The sequence below is a fragment of the Gekko japonicus genome, unplaced genomic scaffold (genome assembly GCF_001447785.1).
Source record: "Gekko japonicus isolate JY-2015 unplaced genomic scaffold, Gekko_japonicus_V1.1 scaffold887, whole genome shotgun sequence".
Taxonomy (NCBI): domain Eukaryota; kingdom Metazoa; phylum Chordata; class Lepidosauria; order Squamata; family Gekkonidae; genus Gekko; species Gekko japonicus.
In genome coordinates, this window is record NW_015167079.1 from 311275 (window position 1) to 331086 (window position 19812).

The following is a 19812-nucleotide window of genomic DNA, read 5'->3' on the forward strand; positions in this document are numbered from 1 at the left end:
GTGACCGCAGAGTAGTCCCAGTCTGGGTGGGGCTAGTTGCCGTGAGAGATGCCACACACCGGGTGGAGCCTGTAAACAAGTGGCAGCCATTGGTAGAGGGAGTGAGTCAAAAATAGTACAGCCATCACCAACCCATCTGCTCCCCCACCCGTGCCTTTACTCTCCTCAGTTAAAAGACTCTTTCTAAGCAAGCCGAATTATTCACGTGCGAATTGCTCCCGTTCGTCCAGTTGGTTTGCACAGAAGTCGACTTTGCTAGCTGGATCTCGCTCGCGGGGAACGCAAGGGGCGCAGGAACGTGCTGCGCCGAGGGGTATAACGTTTACACAGGCGCTTGGTGTTCCGTCCAACCCCATCGGCGCTGCGTGTGGCGTTGCAGTCTGGTTGCCTAGCTTTGCATTGGGGTAGTGGTTCCCCGACTCCACCCCCGTCTGTGGCAGAATTACGGACGCCCCGGATTTCTACAATACCACCTTTTAAAACTCTTGTAGCAACCAAGATAACTCCCCCCCTTTAAATAACAGCAACCACCCGCCCTCACCTCCTTCCACAGAAGATGCGCGAGCCACTCCCTTTCTGCTTCACTCCGACTATCCTGCACTCACTAACATTTGGAGGAGCGTGCCCAAATGCTCGAAGACCCAGCTTTGGCCCCAACGAGAGCCCCTTTCCAGGTCGCGCCACAGGCTTTGCTTGCATTCCCCGCCCTCCTCGCTCACTCTTGGTAAAACTCTTATAGCAACCAAGATAACTCCCCCTTTAAATAACAGCAACCACCCACCCTCACCTCCTTCCACAGAAGATGCGCGAGCCACTCCCTTTCTGCTTCACTCCGTCCGACTATCCTGCACTCGCTAACATTTGGAGGAGTGTGCCCAAATGCTCGAAGACCCAGCTGTGGCCCCGACGAGAGCACCCTTCTGGGTCGCGCCACAGGCTTTGCTTGCATTCCCCGCCCTCCTCGCTTACTCTATGGCCCTATGCACACAAGCAAATCCGCAAGCGGGGTGGCGCACAACGTTGCTGCTACCGGTAACTGAATTGCAGCGAGCTGAAAAACTAAACAGGTCTAAAAGCCATTTGACGGCTTCTCTCGAAGGAGGGCAGGGGAACGTCCCAAGGGGGGGGGGGTCTGTGCTACGAAAGACCGATTTCCCACCTTCCGGCCCTTGAGAAACCCTTGCATGAAAGCGTTCACAAATAAATAAATACAGATATATTATGCAAAAAAAAATATATGATTGTACACATAATACATCTGAGGTATTAGCAATTTAAATAGAGGTTTCATGCTCAGTTCTAGCTTCCGTGGCTATTGAAAATCGGGGAAATTTGCAATAAATAGGAAGGAGGAAAATGGCTATGCATATAATAGCGAATGGGGTTCTTTCTTTTCTTTTTTATTAATGTAAACGTCTTCCCATTTAAGTGAGAGCTCGCTCTCGAGCAACTCATTTGCACAATAAATATATAGATATTTAGATATAAATCCCAAAGTGATTTGAGACATTGCCCGCCAACACCATAAATGATGGCTGAAGGTGCTCTGTGGACAACCCACAAGGTTAAACATAAGGAATACGTCCCCAAAGGTTTCCCCGTCCCCATATACAAAATGCAGGTAAATTTGGATCGTTTCGCAAAGCTGTCTTTCCTCTTTGCCCCCCTCCCTCCCCAACCAATGCCATGACAAGGCAGAGAGTTTTTGCAGAAACAGTAAGAAAACTGATTGTAACTGCAGAATTACAAAGTGTTAGGGGGGGGAAAAAGGAACAAACTATTATTTGCTCGCTTCCAAAGCTCTCGGTAGCATTTCCTTCTCTTGCGGGAAGGCCTGCTTATTTAAATCAAGCACTTAAATCAAGCACTTAAAAAGTTTCCAAAGGGGGGGTGGGGTTTCCCCCCATAGTCAAATTTCAAACCTTCACCGTCTCCATTAGCGATGACTTCATGGCATCTTCTAAAAGCTGATTGTCTGTAAAAGGCACCGAGGTTTCTGGGACAGAGTCCAATAAGCCAATCAAAGACTCTAAAAAGCAGGTGCCCTGGTCCCCCACCTGGGGCATGTTGGGAAAATTTGGCAGCTGGAGCTGCAGCGCTGAAAAGTTGTCCAGGTTCTCGTATTCCTTCAAGGAGTTATAAAGTGGTCCTAAGTTATAGTCTGAGAATGACTGGAAGAAATCCAGCGAGTCCGAGGAGAGGCTCAGGTCCATGTAGTTCCGGGAACACTGCTCTGCGGAGGACGGCGGGCAGCACGGGTTGCCCCCGCAGAGTGCTCCGCTGGAGGTTTCCTCTAGAAAGCAGCTGGCATCCTGGTTGGCATTTTCGTCCAGACACTCCGTGAGGTTGGGCAAGTGGCGCAAGGCGCTCCCGGCGTCCAGCTTCACGGCGGCGTCGGCGACGCAGTGGCCTTCGATGTCCGTGCTGAAGAAGTCGGTCGGGTGGAATGCGCTCAAGTTATCCTGGCAGCTGCTCCCGGCGCTCCTCTCCTCTTCCACGTCGGAGTCGTTGAAGTGGAGTATCCGCGCCAGGCCGTCGTCGTCGACGTCCGACTGCGACTTCTCCGAGGGGGCAGCCTCGTACGGCTCTTCCAGATCCTCGCTCTGACTGGACGACGCGGAAGAGTCGGTCATGTCGCTACTGCAGCTGTTCTCGCCAATCGCCTCCAAGTCCATGTTGAACTGGAAGGCGGGCGCCAGGGGGGGCGTCCGCTCCTCGAACGCCGTCTTGCCCACCGGACACCCAAAGGGGTGGAGCCTGTCCGGGAACGGCGGCTCGGGCTCCGTGCTTCTCTGGCTGCTCTGCTGGTTCTTCTCCAGCTCCAGCTTCATGATGGTGTGGATGAAGTGCGTCTGCACTCGGGCCTGGTTGAACTCTATGCGCCCGCCCGTGTTGCCGCAGCCGTCTTTTGTGCAGCCGCAAGGAAACGAGGTGTGATCCATCTGTCGCAAAAAAAAAAAAGACACAGAATGTTAGCCAAGCACTGTGGTGGTGGGGGTGGTGGGGACATAGATAATACTGACTCTTTTTTTTTTTAGCCGCAAGCCTCTTGGGACCAGTTCATACTAACAAGTTCCTCTCATCACCACCTAAGGCTCTCAACAGAATGGGAGAACAGTCTATCAGAAAGAAGAAATCTGAGTTGACATCTGGCAATGTGAGAGCCCTTTTTGGGGTGCTTCACACTTGGTGGTGGTGGAAACGCCATCATCTAGGACTAGAACTCAAGAGCATCGAATGAAGCGGATGGGCGGTAGGTTCGGGACAGACAAAAGGAAATAGTACTTCGCACAGGGAGTGATTAAAATGCGGAATTCGCTACCAGAGAAGGTAGTGAGGGCCACATGAACAGATGGCTTTAAAAGGGGATTAGATAAATTCATGGAGGATAAGTCCATCAATGGCTACTAGCCATGCTGACTGAGGGGAACCTCCACATTCGGAGGCACTAAGCCTCTAAACCCCAGAGCCAGGAGGCAACATCAGGGGAAGGCCTCGGCCTCTATGTCCTCTTTTTGGCCCTCCAGAGGAACCAGCTGGCTACTGTGTGAGACGGGATTCTGGCCTAGATGGACTATTAGTCTTATCCGGCAGGCCTCTTCTTATATTCTTGTCAGGGGGAGGCCTTGGCCTCTGTGCCCTGTTGTTGGATGTTCAGAGGAACTGGTCGGCCACTGGGTGAGACAGGATGCTGGACTGATCCAGGAGGGCTCTTCTGATGATCTCATCAGGGGAAGGCCTCAGCCTCTGTGCCCTGCTGTTGGCCCTCCAGAGGAACTGGCTGGCCACTGTGTGAGACAGGATGCTGGACTAGATGGATTATTGGTCTGACCCAACAAGGCTCTTCTGATGTTCTTATGAAGGCCTCGGCCTCTGTGCCCTGCTGTTGGCCCTCCAGAGGAACTGGCTGGCCACTGTGTGAGAAAGGATGCTGGACTAGATGGACTATTGGTCTGACCCAACAAGGCTCTTCTGATGTTCTTATGAAGGCCTCGGCCTCTGTGCCCTGTTGTTGGCCCTCCAGAGGAACTGGCTGGCCACTGTGTGAGAAAGGATGCTGGACTAGATGGATTATTGGTCTGACCCAACAAGGCTCTTCTGATGTTCTTATGAAGGCCTCGGCCTCTGTGCCCTGCTGTTGGCCCTCCAGAGGAACTGGCTGGCCACTGTGTGAGACAGGATGCTGGACTAGATGGACTATTGGTCTGACCCAACAAGGCTCTTCTGATGTTCTTATGAAGGCCTCAGCCTCTGTGCCCTGCTGTTGGCCCTCCAGAGGAACTGGCTGGCCACTGTGTGAGACGGGATGCTGGACTAGATGGACTATTGGTCTGATCCAACAAGGCTCTTCTGATGTTCTTATGAAGGCCTCGGCCTCTGTGCCCTGTTGTTGGCCCTCCAGAGGAACTGGCTGACCACTGTGTGAGACAGGATGCTGGACTAGATGGACTATTGGTCTGACCTAACAAGGCTCTTCTGATATTCTTATGAAGGCCTCAGCCTCTCTGCCCTGTTGTTGGCCCTCCAGAGGAACTGGCTGGCCACTGTGAGACGGGATGCTGGACTAGATGGACCACTGCTCTGATCCAGCAGGGCTCTTCTATAGTCTCATCATTGCACCCAACTTATGGTGACCACAGATGGCTTTCAAGGCAGGAGGTGAACAGAGGCTGTTTGCCATTGTCTGCCTTTGCACAGCAAGCCTGGGCTTCTTTGGTATCCCATCCAATTACAATCCAAGGTTAGATTCTCCAGTTCTAAGACCAAGCCAGCCTGGGCCATCCAGGTCAGTAGCAAGAAGAAGCCAAGGTATACATGAAAAACGCTTTTGGAAACCATCATTCTATAGCAGCTGTTCAGAACCCCGCCGATTCCAGATGCAAAAAAGGAGGCAAGAATGGCAAGGGCCACTGAGGTGTGTGCCCCCCCCCTCCCGGCACTCCTCCCCGACAGCAAAAGGCAGGATTCTCCACCCAGCAGGGACGTCATCCTGCAGAGAAAAGCCCCGCTCAGCTCGAGTCCCCCCAAATCCTTTTCCGGTCCACATTCCACTATCCCGTCCCGGGTCCCTCCGCGAGACGCACCCGGCGGGGGTCACGCACCTGGCACTTGATGCCCGCCAAGCAGCAGCTGCACGTCTCCGGATCGCAGAACTCCCGGCAGTCGCAGCCGCAGTCTTCCCGGGAGAGGCGGATGCTGTGGAGCTCCCGCTTCTCCTCCTTGTCGATCTTCTTGACGCCCAGGGCCTTGAGCAGAGACCGCCTCTTCTTGGCCGGGTAGGGCTGGAGGAAGAAGCCGTCCTCCGGCTCCACGCCGGCGAGGTCGATGTCGTCGTCGGAGATGTCTTCCGTCGTCAGCTGGTTGGCCTCCTCTGACTCCTTCGTGCCGCTCGCAGTCAGCTGTTTGGGAGAGGAGCAGAAGACGACGTTTGTGTTAAATGAGGACGAGGAAGCACCGGGGAAGCTCGGCACCGACAAGGTCTCCCCCCTGAATTCAAATCCAGAAATACTTCTCGCAGGGCTCTTTTTGTAGCAGGAACTCCTTTGCATATTAGGCGACACCCCCTCTAATGTAGCCAGTCCTCCAAGAGCTTACAGTAGCCCCTGTAAGAATCGCTGCTACCAATTTTATTGTTCATTGTTTTTATGATTTTAATGTGATTCTATTGCGACGCGTCTTTTGACTCGATTTGTTGTCGTCTGCCCCGAGCCCGTTTGGGGAGGGCGGAATAAAAATCCCAAAAATAGATAGATAGATAAAATAGGGGTCTCGCGGCACCTTAAAGAGGACCAGCACTTTATTCCAGCATAAGCTTTTGCGGACACCCCCCCCCCACACATTATCAGACACATCAAACTGGACAGAAACCTAGACACCCCCTTTCACTTTCCCCCAGACCTCATTGCTAAGAGCAATGCACTTACGAGCAAAACCCGACTTACTTTCCACTTCAGAGCTTCCAGCCTCTCCTCTTTCAACCGCTCCTTGAGCTTCTCCCGCCGGACGGCCTCCTGTTCGGTGGAAAACTCAGCCAACGTGAACTCCCTGGCGAAGCTGTGCCGGCTGACCATGCCCAGGGTGCAGCCGCCACGGCTGGGCACGCTGGTGAAACCCTGGCAGCGCGGGAAGTAGAAGACGGTGACGCGGTCGAACTCCACGGTGTTCCGCTTGAGGCGCTTGCTCTTCTTCAGGATGGACGTGGCTAGGGAGAGGAAAAGGACGAGCCAGGTAAGCATCCGTGTTGCCCCATTGTCTGCAAGATTTTTAAAGGAAGGCCCTATAGCTGCAACAGAAACAAGACCCAGAAGGCACCAGGAGGCCAACGATGACGAAACTTTCAGAGGGTGGCTGACTGTGTTCGTCTGCAACAGAACAGACGACCCAGGCTAGCCCGATCTCACCAGATCTCGAAGCTAAGCAGGGTCGGCCTTGGCCAGGATTTGGAAGGGTGACCTCCAAGGAATACTTAGGGCAGTGAGGCAAAGGCAGGCACCTCTGACAAGTCTAGATCGCCATTTAGTGGTGCATGACGTTAAAAGAGCCAGAACTTCTGGCTGCCAGACAACCTTAGGATCTCCTGGCCACACTGCACACAATGCATTACGATACAACAACAACAACAACAACAACAACAGCTAGATTTGAGTCCAGGAGCCCCTTAAGAGACCAACAACATTTCCGGGGTATAAACTTTCGAGAGTCAAAGCTCCCTTCGTCAGATACAAGCATTTGATGAAGGGAGGTCTGACTCTCAAAAACTTATACCCCGAAAACCTTGTTGGTTGCTAAGGTGCTCCTGGGCTTGAATTGAGCAACTGACTATATCTATTGCTTCGGTTTCATTCTGCCCTGTACCCATGAGGACTAGAACCTTGCTTTAAAAATACATATATAAAATTAGGATTTTCAGGATTAACAAGTTTCTACAAGCGGGGGGGGGAGGAAATCAGTCATATGGGAGGCCCATTCCTATGCACTGCAGGTTGTCCGGTCATCTGCCATTACCACTGCAAGAAGATGCACTGCCACAAACATATAAACTGAAAGGTGCCTGTGGACATTTGGACGAGGCTTTTTTTTGTGCCACAGGAACTGCGCTGAGCACACCCGTGCCCCCAAAATAAGCAAGCAGCAAGCTCAAGTCCTGTGCTCCGGGAAATCCAGCTCAGACACCAGAATGGTACAAAATCAGGCAAGCTGGGAAATTTGGCAGCCTGCTCTGACTGCAAGTTACTTTTAAACAAGTGAGCTTATCTGTACGTTAAAGTCTGAGTCCAGTGGCAGCTTAGAATCATAGAGCTGGGACCAACAGGGGCATCTAGTCCAACCCCCGGCAAATGCAGGAAATTCACAAATACCTCCCTCCCTCCACACCCCCAGTGACCCCTGCTCCATGCCAAGAAAATGGCAAAAATCTCCGGGATCCCCGGCCAAACTAGCCAGGAGAACAATTGCTTTCTGACCCCAAAGTGGTGATCGGCATTTCCCTGGGCGTGTAAGAAAGGGCCACGAGAACTAACCACTTATGCAACCCTTCCTGCCCTCCCTCTCATGATCTGCCCAAGTTCACAGAATCAGCATTGCTATCAAATGGCCATCTAGCCTCTGTTTGAAAACCTCCAAAGTAGGAGAGCTCACCACCTCCCGAGGAAGCCTGTTCCACGGAGGAACCACTCCAACTATCAGGCAGCTATTCCTAATGTTTAGCTGCAAACTCGTTTGACTTAATTTCAACCCGTCGGTTCTGGTCCAACATTGAAGACCAACAAAGTTTTATATAAGGTACCTCCTTTCGTGTGGACGTACACTTCTTCAGATACGACGACAGGGAAATGATCAGTCCATACATATAGGTAGAGGGTGAGCAGACAGTTAATTACTCTCAACATTCCGCAATTAAGGATACATCTGCCCATCAATCTCCAATTGTGATGTATTTATTTCCTTCACTATGTGTCGTTGTCCCCCCCCCCAGAATTAAACCCAAACAAACGGTGACCATATAAACTAAGCTTGTCATTCCTGTTTGGTCCTTGAGTCTGTTAAACATCTTCATTACGCTGTATGCTAATTTACTGCTCACCCTCTATGCATATGCACAGACTAGTAATGTCCATTTCGTTGTATCTGAAGAAGGGTGCGTGCACACGAAAGCGCGTAACCTTGAATGACATTTTGTTTGTCTCAAAGGTGCCGCTGGGACTCAAAATATTTGTTCTGGACCCCGGCTGAATTTATCTGCATGATGTCAGGCCCAGCAACTTGGGGGGAGGGAGGGACTCTGTGGGGCAGGAAAAAAGGGAACGCAGACAGACAGACACCCAAACAAGGTGAGGGGGGAGGTGGGGAGCGAGGCTTGTCGGAGAAGGAGAAAACAGCAGATCATCAAAACAGCTGCGAGGACATTTCCTCCGCTGCCCTGCATGATGTCAGGCCCAGCAACTTGGGAGGAGGGAGGGACTTTGTGGGGCAGGAAAATAGGGAATGCAGACAGACAGACACCCAAACAAGGCGAGGGGGGAGGTAGGGAGCGAGGCTTGTCGGAGAAGGAGAAAACAGCAGATCATCAAAACAGCTGCGAGGACATTTCCTCCGCTGCCCTCTGGGAGAAACTGCAAATCTGCAGTCTATTCTCCCGGGGCTAATTTAAGAGCAGCTGCAAAGCAGTTAATCTTCAGGCAGGTGATCGCAGAGCAAACAGGGCAGCAGCTCCGAGTGTGCCGAGCCGATCTTAAAGCGCCGGCCACGGCACATTCTAGAAACTTCAAAAGGTTAACGCAAGATGGGCTTCCTTCTTCCACCTTATGCTAACAGGAATTTAAATATAAGCCAGAAGAGGGGGGGTTTCTTCCCCCCAAATAAAAAGGGGCCATTCCGGGAACGGTGTCGATTCCGAAGACACGGAAATACCAAACAGAAGTCCCGGGGGGGAACGCAACCTCAAAGGTCGCTCCTACAAGGATGTGGAAAGACGGAGATACTTCAGGGCGTCAGAAAGCCTTACGGGAACAGATCAAGACGGGTAGCCGTGCTCGTCTGTCTGCAGCGGTAGAAAAGAGCCAAGAGTCCAGCAGCACCTGAAAGACCTGAAAATTTTTCGGCAGGGTAGGAGCTTTCGTGAGCCACTGCCCACGCCTTGTATCGGAAGAAGTGAGCGGTGCCCCTCGAACGCTCATTCCCGGCCGCAGATTTTGGTAGTCTTTAAGGTGCTGCTGGACTCTTGCTCTTTCCTTACCGGAATGATCGTGGGTCTTCCAGAGGCGCCGCGGTGGCAAAATGCGCACAACGTTATCCAGGATATCTCAAGTTCAAATCTCGCTTCAAGCCTGGCCTCACCAGGAACCTGTAGGCAAGCCACCCTTCTCTCAGCCTAACCTGGATCAGCCATACGGCATGAACGGCTAAGACAGGGATCACCAGGGCCTTTTTTGTAAAAAAAGCCCAGCAGGAACTCATTATCATAATAGGCCACGCCCAACAGCAGGAACTCATTATCATAATAGGCCACGCCCAACAACAGGAACTCATTATCATAATAGGCCACACCAGCAGCAGAAACTCATTAGCATATTAGGCCACACCCCTATGTCTTCCCTTGGCTTGCCTGGGCGCCCCACGGCTGCGGGAGCCCGGGCAAGTTGGCCCTTAGAGGGGAGGCAGTTTAAACTGCCTTCTCTTGGCTTGTCTGGGCAGGCTGGCCCTTGGACAGGCCGGGGAAGGCATGGGGAGGCATTTAAATGCCTCCCCGATCCTTTCAGGGGGGGCCCTGGCCCACCCGCCTCAGAGTCGCCGGGGGGTCGCTCTCCAGGCCTTCCCTCTGTAGCCACGCACGCAGAAGTTTTGGCTGTAGTGGGCGTGGCCAACTCTGAAGCTAGCCGGAACTCCGTTCCTGTGCGTTCCTGCCCAAAAATAGCCCTGGTTCTTACCCATCATTGTCTCTGTTTTGTTAAGCCAAGAGCCACCTGGAAGCAAACTTATTTCCCCCCTAATATGGCATTATCTACTTTCAAAGTCAATTAGCCCATATTTTCAATGTGCTACAGAGAGAGCTTTTGCTTCGTTTCTAACTTCTAGTTGCAGAGATGACTTCAGAGGAGCAAGGGTGGGGGGAAGGACATCTCTGGGATTTAGGAGCAGATGGAGCCATCTGGCATCGCTTGTGGGGTTCCAACAGCTACGCAAGATTTGAACCCAGAGCTCAGGGTTAATATCCCCAGCTCACACCAGCTCACACGGCTGTACAGGGAAGGTCAATGCAGAGTTGAGATGAAGGTGAGATCCAAGAACTTCCACACACTTACTCTTGCTGTGTGTGAGGCTTATACAAATATTCTGAGTCGCCCTGACCTGGGAAGCAAAGGCAAGCCCGATCTCATCAGATCTCAGAAACTAAGCAGGGTCGTCTCCGGCAAGTACTCGGATGGGAGACCTTCGAGGAATGCCAGAGGCGGGAGGCGGGGGCAGGCTTTATTCAGCCACCTCTCTGGATATCCTCTAGGCCCCCAGTAGGGGTTCGGTCCCCAGAGGCCACCTTGACTTCCACGTGCGTGCACACACACACATGCGTGCACATATTAAAAAAATACCAAAACAACAACAAAATACTCCCAGTCAACGTAAATCAAGTTCTGAAGCATTAACATCTGCCATCTGTAGAAGCTACAGAACTGCAGAGCAATAAGCAACAACTGGTTTGTAGAATTTATTCTGTGCCAGTTGGTTATGTATTTCATTTATACCCTGGCTTACGGCGTTTTCTTCTCCATTTCATCCTCACAACAACCTTGTAGGTTACGGCGACAGAGTGTGACTGGCCCAGGGTCACCTGGAAAAATTCCATGGCGCAAGCCGGAATTCGAACCTGGGTCTCCCAGATGCTACTCCGGCACTGTTAACCACTACACCTCACTGGCTCTCTCCCCTGGTCATCCCCTTCCCCACTTGGTCCAAAATTTCATCTAATCGTAGACTTGAGAAGTGCAGACATTCTTCATAGTCATAGTGGCTAGAAGCTTGTGGATTGTTTTAAGAAGCCGAAAGCATTCGAGCGTGTTGCGTTCTGCCTGGCTCACGGCCCTGGCTATCGGTCCCCAAACCAAACAGCAAATCCATGATCGCTCCCGTTCTCGCCAGTGTTCCCTCTAAGCTGAGTTAGTGTGAGCTAGCTCGCCGTTTTTTAGCCTCCAGCTCCACACATTTTTGTCTTAGCTCAGGAAGGGATGGCTCCAGAGCAAACTAATTTACACAGTAGCCAAATTGTTCGCTCACCACTTTAATGCCAGTTGCTCACAAAGTAGAATTTTTTTGCTCACAAGACTCCACAGCTTAGAGGGAGCACTGGTTCTAGCCTGTTGCCGTTTCACATATTGGGGGGGGGGGCTTGAATTCCAAAACAACCCTCACAAAACAAACCCAGCGTGTCCACCAGCTGTGGCCCGACACCTGCTGTGGCTATGCAAATGGCATGCAAATGAACCCGACCGCACAGAGCCAAAATATGCAGATTGCCCGTGGACGTTACGACTTCGCAAGACGTTTCTACGGCGCCCTCCGTTCGGAACTATTTATTTCAATTACCCAGAAACGACCCCAAAAGAAGATGCAGAAAGCCGTGTGCCGGCGTGAAGATTAAGATGATGTTACTACAGCATCGAGCCCGAGAGGAAGGAATCATTTCTGCTGCAAGCCGACGATTGCTCTCTCTTGGTCTGCTACACACGTGCATTCCAGATCTACTTAGCTTACAGCCGTTTAAGCTTAAGTTGGCAATTTACTGGATTCAATTAAACGGAGCCAAGCCAGGGTCAAACCAATCTGAGTGCATCTGCGGCACACGTTTGCGCTGGTTTCGCCAGATCGATCTGGAACCCATTTACTTAAAAATTGGCACAGGTCCTCTTTATATTAAATAATGAGGCCCACTTCTCTCTGGAGACCAGAGCTGAGCTCAGCGGCTGCGAAGGAAGTCTGGGAGCAGAGGATTAGAAATGCAGTATCTATAGTGACCGGTTTCCAGCGCCTACCAGCCTCCCCAGATCTTTTGCACAAAGGGTGATTGTCGATGCAAGATGTTAAGCCGCATCGTTTTTTAAGGCACCGTAACCTCGATCCTGCAAAATTAAGCTATCAGCAGTACTTGGGACAGAAAACCAAGCTCATAACGCAACTCTTGCACAATTTCTTTCGCAATGTTCCCTTAATCCAAATAGGTCTTTTTGCAACTTCTATCTAATGGGAGATTTTAAAAAAAATTTTTAAGGGTTCTTTCAAAGAGGCCCATCAAAACGGCAATAAGCAACACCAAATGTCCAAGAAAAAGGACTTTGGAAAGACCTGACGCATAGGTGTTCCTGGGGTCCAAGGACTCAGGAAAGATTGTGTGTGTGTCTGTGTGTGTGTTTTGAAGTCTTTGCCTTTGAGCTTCCCATGCAGTGCATGTTGTTCAAAAGTGCGGGGCCAAGGCCAGGACTGGAAGGAGTTCTCCCCCTCAGATGCCTGTAGTAGCTGTCAACACCAATGAGCACTACAGGCATCCGGAGCCTTCTGTCCTCATGTGAACCTGCCCGAGACTCAAGACGCTCAAGATATCCCTGATTTCTGCCACTGAGTCAAAAGGGGTGTTCCCTTATCGCTCAATCATGTCAAAATGCATATTTCACGCTGAGCCAACTGGGGGGGGGGAGAGAATATAACAGGACACGGTTATTCGCTAGCCCTTTAATATTCTGCTTTAGCTTCTTACAGTCTCTGCTCAAATTGTTTGCAACCCCTTTCTTCCCCCCTCCAAACGAGCCAGGGAAGACAGAAAGTTCATTGTTGCCGCACAAAAGCCAGAAAAACAAAAAGAAAGGCTCTTTTGTCAACGGCGACGATTTCCAAGGCATTCAGAGACCGGGGTACGTTTGCCGGCGGCTGCTAAGTAGACCGTAGGAGCAAAATATTCTCGGAGGTCCAGCAAGAGAGTGCGCATGATTTAAAATGCTGCCCTTCGTGAAAAGGGTAGCAGAAAACCATGTTCTCACAAGACAGGTGTCGTCTGCGTTGGGACTCTAGGGAGAAGTCCAAAACGAGGAGACCCTAGGAAAACGGAACACCCTCTGCCTTGCCTGAGAGCAGTTCAAAACATGCTTGCTTAGGAAACTGACATGCCCAGAACTAAATCCCCAGTTGGTATCTGACAAAGAGAACTCTGACTCTCGAAAACCCATACCCCAAGAACCCTGTTGGTAGAAGAAGAAGAGGAGGAGGAGGAGGGGGAGGAGGAGGAGGAGATTGGATTTATACCCTGCCCTTCACTACCCAAAGGTGTCTCAGAGCGGCTGACAATCTCCTTTCCCTTCCCTTCCCCACAACAGACACCCTGTGAGGGAGGTGGGGCTGAGAGAGCTCTGACAGTAACTGCTCTTTTTCGAGAACAGCTCTTATCAGAACTATGGCTTGCCCAAGGTCATCCAGCCAGGTGCAAGTGGAGGAGTGGGGAATCAAACCTGGCTCTCCCTTATTAGAGTCCGCGCACTTAACCACGACACCAAACTGGCTCTCTGAGGCACAACCGGACTCGAACCCAGATCCCCACTTGCAGTCAACTAACCGGTTCGCTTCCATGTATGGACCTACAGCTCCTGTGTCAACCGAACCCACGACACTGCTTAGACCGCTGATTTGCCAAGCTCAGTCTCGTCTACTCTGACTGGCAGCGGCTCTCCGGGGTCTCAGGCGCAGGGCTTTGATTGACTGGCTTCGTTGACGTTCCGCCTCTCTCCCCAAAGTGACTTACGTCATTCTCCTCGCCTCCGTTTTACTCTCACATCCGCTCTGCGGGGGGTGCTCAGGCGCAGAGTGCGTGACTGGCCCAAAGGCACCCAGCAGGCTCCCCTGGCAGAGTGAGGATTCGAACCTGGGACTCCCAGATCCTATCCCTACAGTCTAAGACCACACTGGTCTTTCACATCACCTAGTACCTGATCCTTCCTGTTGGCGATGCTGGGGACTGAACTTGGATTCTTCGGTGTGCCGGGCAGATGCTCTGCTGCTGCACCGTGGCCTCTCCCCCACAAAGCTCCATCTCCACACTGCTCACTTCCAAAACATTTTTAATACCTCCCAAACTCAGATTAGCCAGCGATGTGCCCCAGCCAACAACCTGCAGAACTCACACGCTGTATTCTTGGTGCCTGGGGGGCTTCTGAAGTTCTGGCCCCGCTGGTGGACCTCCTGGTGGCACCTGGGTTTTGGCCACTGTGTGACACAGAGTGTGGGACTGGATGGGCCATTGGCCTGATCCAACATGGCTTCTCTTATGTTCATATGTCTGGGGCAGTGATGCTCTGTCTTCTTGGTGCTTGGGGGGCAACAGTGGGAGGGCTTCTGGAGTTCTGGCCATGCTGGGGGAATTCCTGATGGTACCTGGGCTTTGGCCACTGTGTGACACACAGTGTTGGCCTGTACGGGCAACTGGCCTGATCCAACATGGCTTCTCTTATGTGCTTATGTCTGGGGCAGTGAGGCTCTGTGTTCTTGGTGCTTGGGGGGCAACAGCGGGAGGGCGCTCTGGCCCTGCTGGTGGACCTCCTGAAGGCACCTGGGTTTCGCCCACTGTGTGACACAAAGTGTTGGACTGGATGGGCCATTGGCCTGATCCAACATGGCTTCTCTTATGTTCTTATGTCTGGGGCAGTGAGGCTCTGTGTTCTTGGTGCTTGGGGGGCAACAGCGGGAGGGCGCTCTGGCCCTGCTGGTGGACCTCCTGAAGGCACCTGGGTTTCGCCCACTGTGTGACACAAAGTGTTGGACTGGATGGGCCATTGGCCTGATCCAACATGGCTTCTCTTATGTTTATATGTCTGGGGCAGTGATGCTCTGTCTTCTTGGTGCTTGGGGGGGCAACAGTGGGAGGGCTTCTGGAGTTCTGGCCATGCTGGGGGAATTCCTGATGGCCCCTGGGTTTTGGCCACAGTGTGACACGGAGTGTCGGCCTGGATGGGTCACTGGCCTGATCCAACATGGCTTCTCTTCCGTTCTTATGCATTGAATTACCTCCCAAACCAGCCAACCCTCCTTGTTCTTGACTTCCAAATTCCCCTTGGCTTTCATTGGCTCATCTTTCTCTGCCTACGATTGCCCAATCCAATTTAATTGAAGAAGACTTTACCAATAGAAAAGAGCAAGAGGCCACTGGCGCCTTAAAGACTAACAAAATTTGTGACAGGGGATGAGCTTTCGTGAGTCACTGCTTCTTTCTTCAGACTTCACCGAGGTCTCCAGCCTGAGGTAAATTTTGCACATAACTTCCTACCACTGGCTTCCAGAGCGCTCCACAGGGAAGCCTGCCAACGCCACATCACACAGGCGGCCATACTTACGAGTGAAGTCGGCGTTCAAAACCGGGCCGGGCTTGACGTCTCCTCGGGAGTTTTCCTCATCCGAGTCCCAGCCTGAAGAAGCAGACGAGGAGGAGAAAGGGGAGGAGGAGGAAGAGGAGGAGGAATACGGGGCGTCGTCTTCCAACTCGTCATATTTCCGTTTTAATACTCCAGTCATGGTGAGTAACTGGGGGGAAAAAAAGAAGGAAAACAACTTGTTACTCAAATATGGGAGAGAGAGGCCACCTTTGGCGGCATTCGGACAGGAAGAGCTCTTCTGGTTATTTTATTTTTCTTTATTTTACTTCGGTTCTACTCTGTCTTCCCCCCCCCCCAAACAAGGATCCATCGTTCTTTTACACTCCATTTTTTCCTCACAACGACCTTGAAAGGTAGGCTGAGAGTCTGTGATTAGCTCAAGGTCGCCCAGAGAGCCACTACTCCACAATGGTTCTCTCAGGGGTCATCAAGCTCAGCTCTAGAAAATCTTGGGCTGCCTCGGTCAGACCCGTAATTGGGGTGAGGAGACACACGTTCCAGTCTCTGTGGATCTTTTCGGCATCCCCAGCCTTTAGAAGACCTCACACGCATTCTCTGTTTGCTTGCGGGAACAACTAGCCTAGCCCGCACGAACTGAACATGCCGCAGAGTTGACAATGCTCAGAGGTTCCCTGGCACGCAAGTTCAGTGGGGAAAGGATTCCTCTAGAGCAGGGGTCCCCAATTTGGGGCCTGTGGACACCCACTGACACCTTTACCCACTGACACCTTTACCAATGCCCACCAAAAGTTTTTAAAAGGTTGTTGGGGCTTTTACCCAGTAACGCTTCTGACAGAGCGTCAGAAATCTGATGGCTGCGCAGATTTTTGAAATCTCTTGCTTTGTGGCAGCAGCTGTCACCAAGGCACACGGATCGTCGCTGTGTGGCAGAAGGGAAGCAGCGGCAGCCACTTTGGAGCTGGGCTTCGCCTTCTGCGGCAGCCATTTTGTGATTGCGCCAATCACAACGTATCAGGATTCCAAAGGTGCCAAGGGACACCTTCTCAGTGCCTTTGGGACTGTGGTGGAAGGCATGGCAATGCGAGGCAGACGGCTGTGGCAAAGGCCACAGACGGACCAAGAGAAAACAAACCAAACCCGTTCAGACCATTCCGTTGTCCTGAATTACTCCTCAAGCGCTTGAGTACAGACAACACGCGTCACAACTAGTTTCCCATCATACCTCACAACCAATGTTCCCTAAAAGGTTGTTGGGGCCTTTTACCCAGTAACGCTTCTGACAGAGCATCAGAAATCTGATGGCTGCGCAGATTTTTGAAATCTCTTGCTTTGTGGCAGCAGCTGTCACCAAGGCACACGGATCGTCGCTGTGTGGCAGAAGGGAAGCAGCGGCAGCCACTTTGGAGCTGGGCTTCGCCTTCTGCGGCAGCCATTTTGTGATTGCGCCAATCACAACGTATCAGGATTCCAAAGGTGCCAAGGGACACCTTCTCAGTGCCTTTGGGACTGTGGTGGAAGGCACGGCGATGCGAGGCAGACGGCTGTGGCAAAGCCCACAGACGGACCAAGAGAAAACAAACCAAACCCGTTCAGATCATTCCGTTGTCCTGAATTACTCCTCAAGCGCTTGAGTACAGACAACACGCGTCACAACTAGTTTCCCATCATACCTCACAACCAATGTTCCCTCTAAGCTGTGGGGTCTTGTGAGCAAATATTCCACTTTGTGAGCTACCGGCATTAAGGTTGTGAGTGAGCGATTTGGCTACCACATAAATTAGTGTGCTCTGGAGCCCTCCTTCCTGAGCCAAGACAAAAATGTGTGAGCCAGAGGCTCAAAAACTGGGAGCTAGCTCACACTCACTCAGCTTAGAGGGAACACTGCTCACAACGGCCCTAAATGAGTTAGAATCACAGAATCATAGAGCTGGAAGGGACCTCCAGGGTCATCTAGTCCAACCCCCTTCACAAATACCTCCCTTGAGTGCCCTCATGTTGCCCCTGACTTCTGGCAACTCAATGAATTAACGACCTCCAACCTATCGTTAACAGCCTTGCTCAAGCCTTGAGGGCCGTGGCTTCCTTGATTGAGCCAATCCATCTCATAGATGGGTTAGACCACTGTTATGCCCATTTCACAGATCAAGATAAGCGAGGCTGAAGAAACACAAATTCCTGAGCATACAGGGTTGATGCAACTGGCCCGCAGGCACCGGGAAACCTGAAGAGGCACGCTGGAACGCAAGCTGCTGCTTTCTACGGAGACAGACCCTTTGTCTTGTCTAAGTCCCGGACACTTTTGCTGCAACCAGCAGCCATTCTCCAGGGTCTCTCAGGCCCGCTATCAAAGACCCTTTTCAAAAAGGGTCTCTTTTCTCAGCCACCTTATCAAAGAACCCCTTTTCTCTGGAGACGCCAGAGATCAACCCAAAAGCTTCTGGGCTCAAAACCAATACTCTGCCCCCCAAGGTACAAGCACATCTGCAGTCTGCCACCAACCTGGGCAGTGCCACCACCCATCTAGGGGGTGGTGGCAGTGCTGAGAAAGCTCTGCTCGGGGAGAGGCTGTGGCTAGGTGGAAGAGCCTCTGCTTGGCATGCAGAAGGTCCCAGGTTCAATCCCCGGCATCTCCAATCTAAAAGGCTCAGGTAGGAGGTGATGTGAGATACCTCTGCCTGAGACTCTGGAGGATCAGAATAGACAATACTAACTTTGATGGCCACCAGTGGAGGATGGGGAGTTAGGGATGCCAGATCCAGGTTGGGAAACTCCTGGTGATTTGAGGATGGAGTCTGAGGAGGGCAGGGACCTCAGTGGGGTACAGTGCCATGGAGGAAGAGGAGGAGGAAGAGGAGGAGGAGAAGATTGGATTTATGCCCCGCCCTTCACGACCTGAAGGAGTCTCAGAGCGGTTTACAAACACCTTTCCCTTCCTCTCCCCACAACAGGTACCCTGTCAGTTAGGCAGGGCTGAGAGAGCTCTTTTGAGGACTGCTCTAGAGAGAATAGCCCCGAGAGAACTTGTGACCGACCCAAGGTCCCACCAGCAGCTGCACGTGGAAGAGCAGGGAATCAAACCTGGTTCTCCAGATTAAGAGTCTGACCCTCTGAAATGCTACACCAAACTGGCTCTCCACCCTCCAGAGCAGCCATCTTCTCCGGGGGAGAAAGTGTAGTCTGGCGACGAGGTATAATTCTAGAGGATCCCCAGGTCCCACCTGGAGGCTGGCATCCCGACTTCCTGGCCTAGATCTCTTCTTCCCACTTGCTCCACAGGTTGAATTCCCCCCCCCCTTGGCATGTCCTGATGTCACCCTTGCAAAAGCCCGGAGAAGGAGGAGGAGGAGGACACAAGAACAGGACGACGTGTTCCGCCGCCGTAACAAAGCGTTACCCTTGGCTCACGGTCGCCTCTAAGTCAATCCCTTCCTACACGGCCGCGGCGTCGACTCCTGCTAATTAACAAAGCTGCTCTGCAGACGGCAGCACCGTGGCCGCGGGAGGGGGGGAGGAAGCAGCCTCTCGCGCCAAAGGACAGACAAAATAGCGCCGGGATAAACCCCAGAAGAACACGGGCACATCTGCCTCCTGCCTTCCATCCTCCAGCTGCCCCCCCCCCTAGCTTCCCACAGGAGCAACCTGGCTCATGAAACCCAACCCAGCCCTTGCTGGGACTGCTACATTCCCCTCATTCTTTCTCAGTTGCCCAAACAAACAAACAAAAAGCCTGCAGCCCTTTGAAAGCACATCCCCGGAGCTTCCAGGGAAGGAGGCTTGGGAACAGAAGGCAGGCCGTTCCCAGGCAGATCCGGGGAACATAAGAACATAAGAGAAGCCAATGTCGGATCAGGCCAGTGGCCCATCCAGGCCAACACTCTGTCACACAGTGGCCAGAAATACCAGCTGCCATCAGGAGGTCCAGCAGTGGGGCCAGGACACCAGAAGCCCTCCCACTGCTGCCCCCCCCAAGCACCAAGAAGACAGAGCATCAATCACTTGCCCCAGACGGAGAGTTCCTATCTGTACCTTGTGGCTAAGAGCCACTGATGGACCTCTGCTCCATGTGTTTACCTAATTCCCTATTGAAGCCGTCCATGCTTGTAGCCGCCACCACTTCCTGTGGCAGTGAATTCCATGTGTTAATCACTCTCTGGGTGAAGAAGGACTTCCTTTTACCCGTTCTAACCCGACTGCTCAGCAATTTCATGGAGTGCCCACGAGTTCTTCTATTGTGAGAAAGGGCGGGAAGTACTTCTTTCTCGACCTGCTCTGTCCCATGCATAATCTTGTAAACCTCAATCATGTCGCCCCTCAGCCGTCTTTTCTCCAAGCCAAAGAGCCCCAAGCGCTTTAACCTTTCCTCATAGGGCAAAAAGCCCCACCCCCTGCTCCCAGCAGCCCTCAGTTGGGCCATGACGAACAAGAAGCAGCCAGTTAAGTTGAAGGCCCT

The 19812-nt window shown here is 52.2% G+C and overlaps 1 protein-coding gene across 1 annotated transcript; it reads right to left on the minus strand.

Moving 5' to 3' along the window:
- Positions 1–1126: 1126 nt before the first annotated feature.
- On the minus strand, positions 1127–15546 carry CSRNP1 (cysteine-serine-rich nuclear protein 1). Its single transcript, XM_015412802.1, has 4 exons — positions 15363–15546; positions 5943–6202; positions 5103–5399; positions 1127–2942 (listed from the first exon to the last, which is right to left on the minus strand). Exons 1-4 carry the CDS (start codon positions 15538–15540, stop codon positions 1917–1919), a joined length of 1761 nt encoding a protein of 586 aa, XP_015268288.1. The 5' UTR covers positions 15541–15546; the 3' UTR covers positions 1127–1916.
- Positions 15547–19812: the final 4266 nt, after the last annotated feature.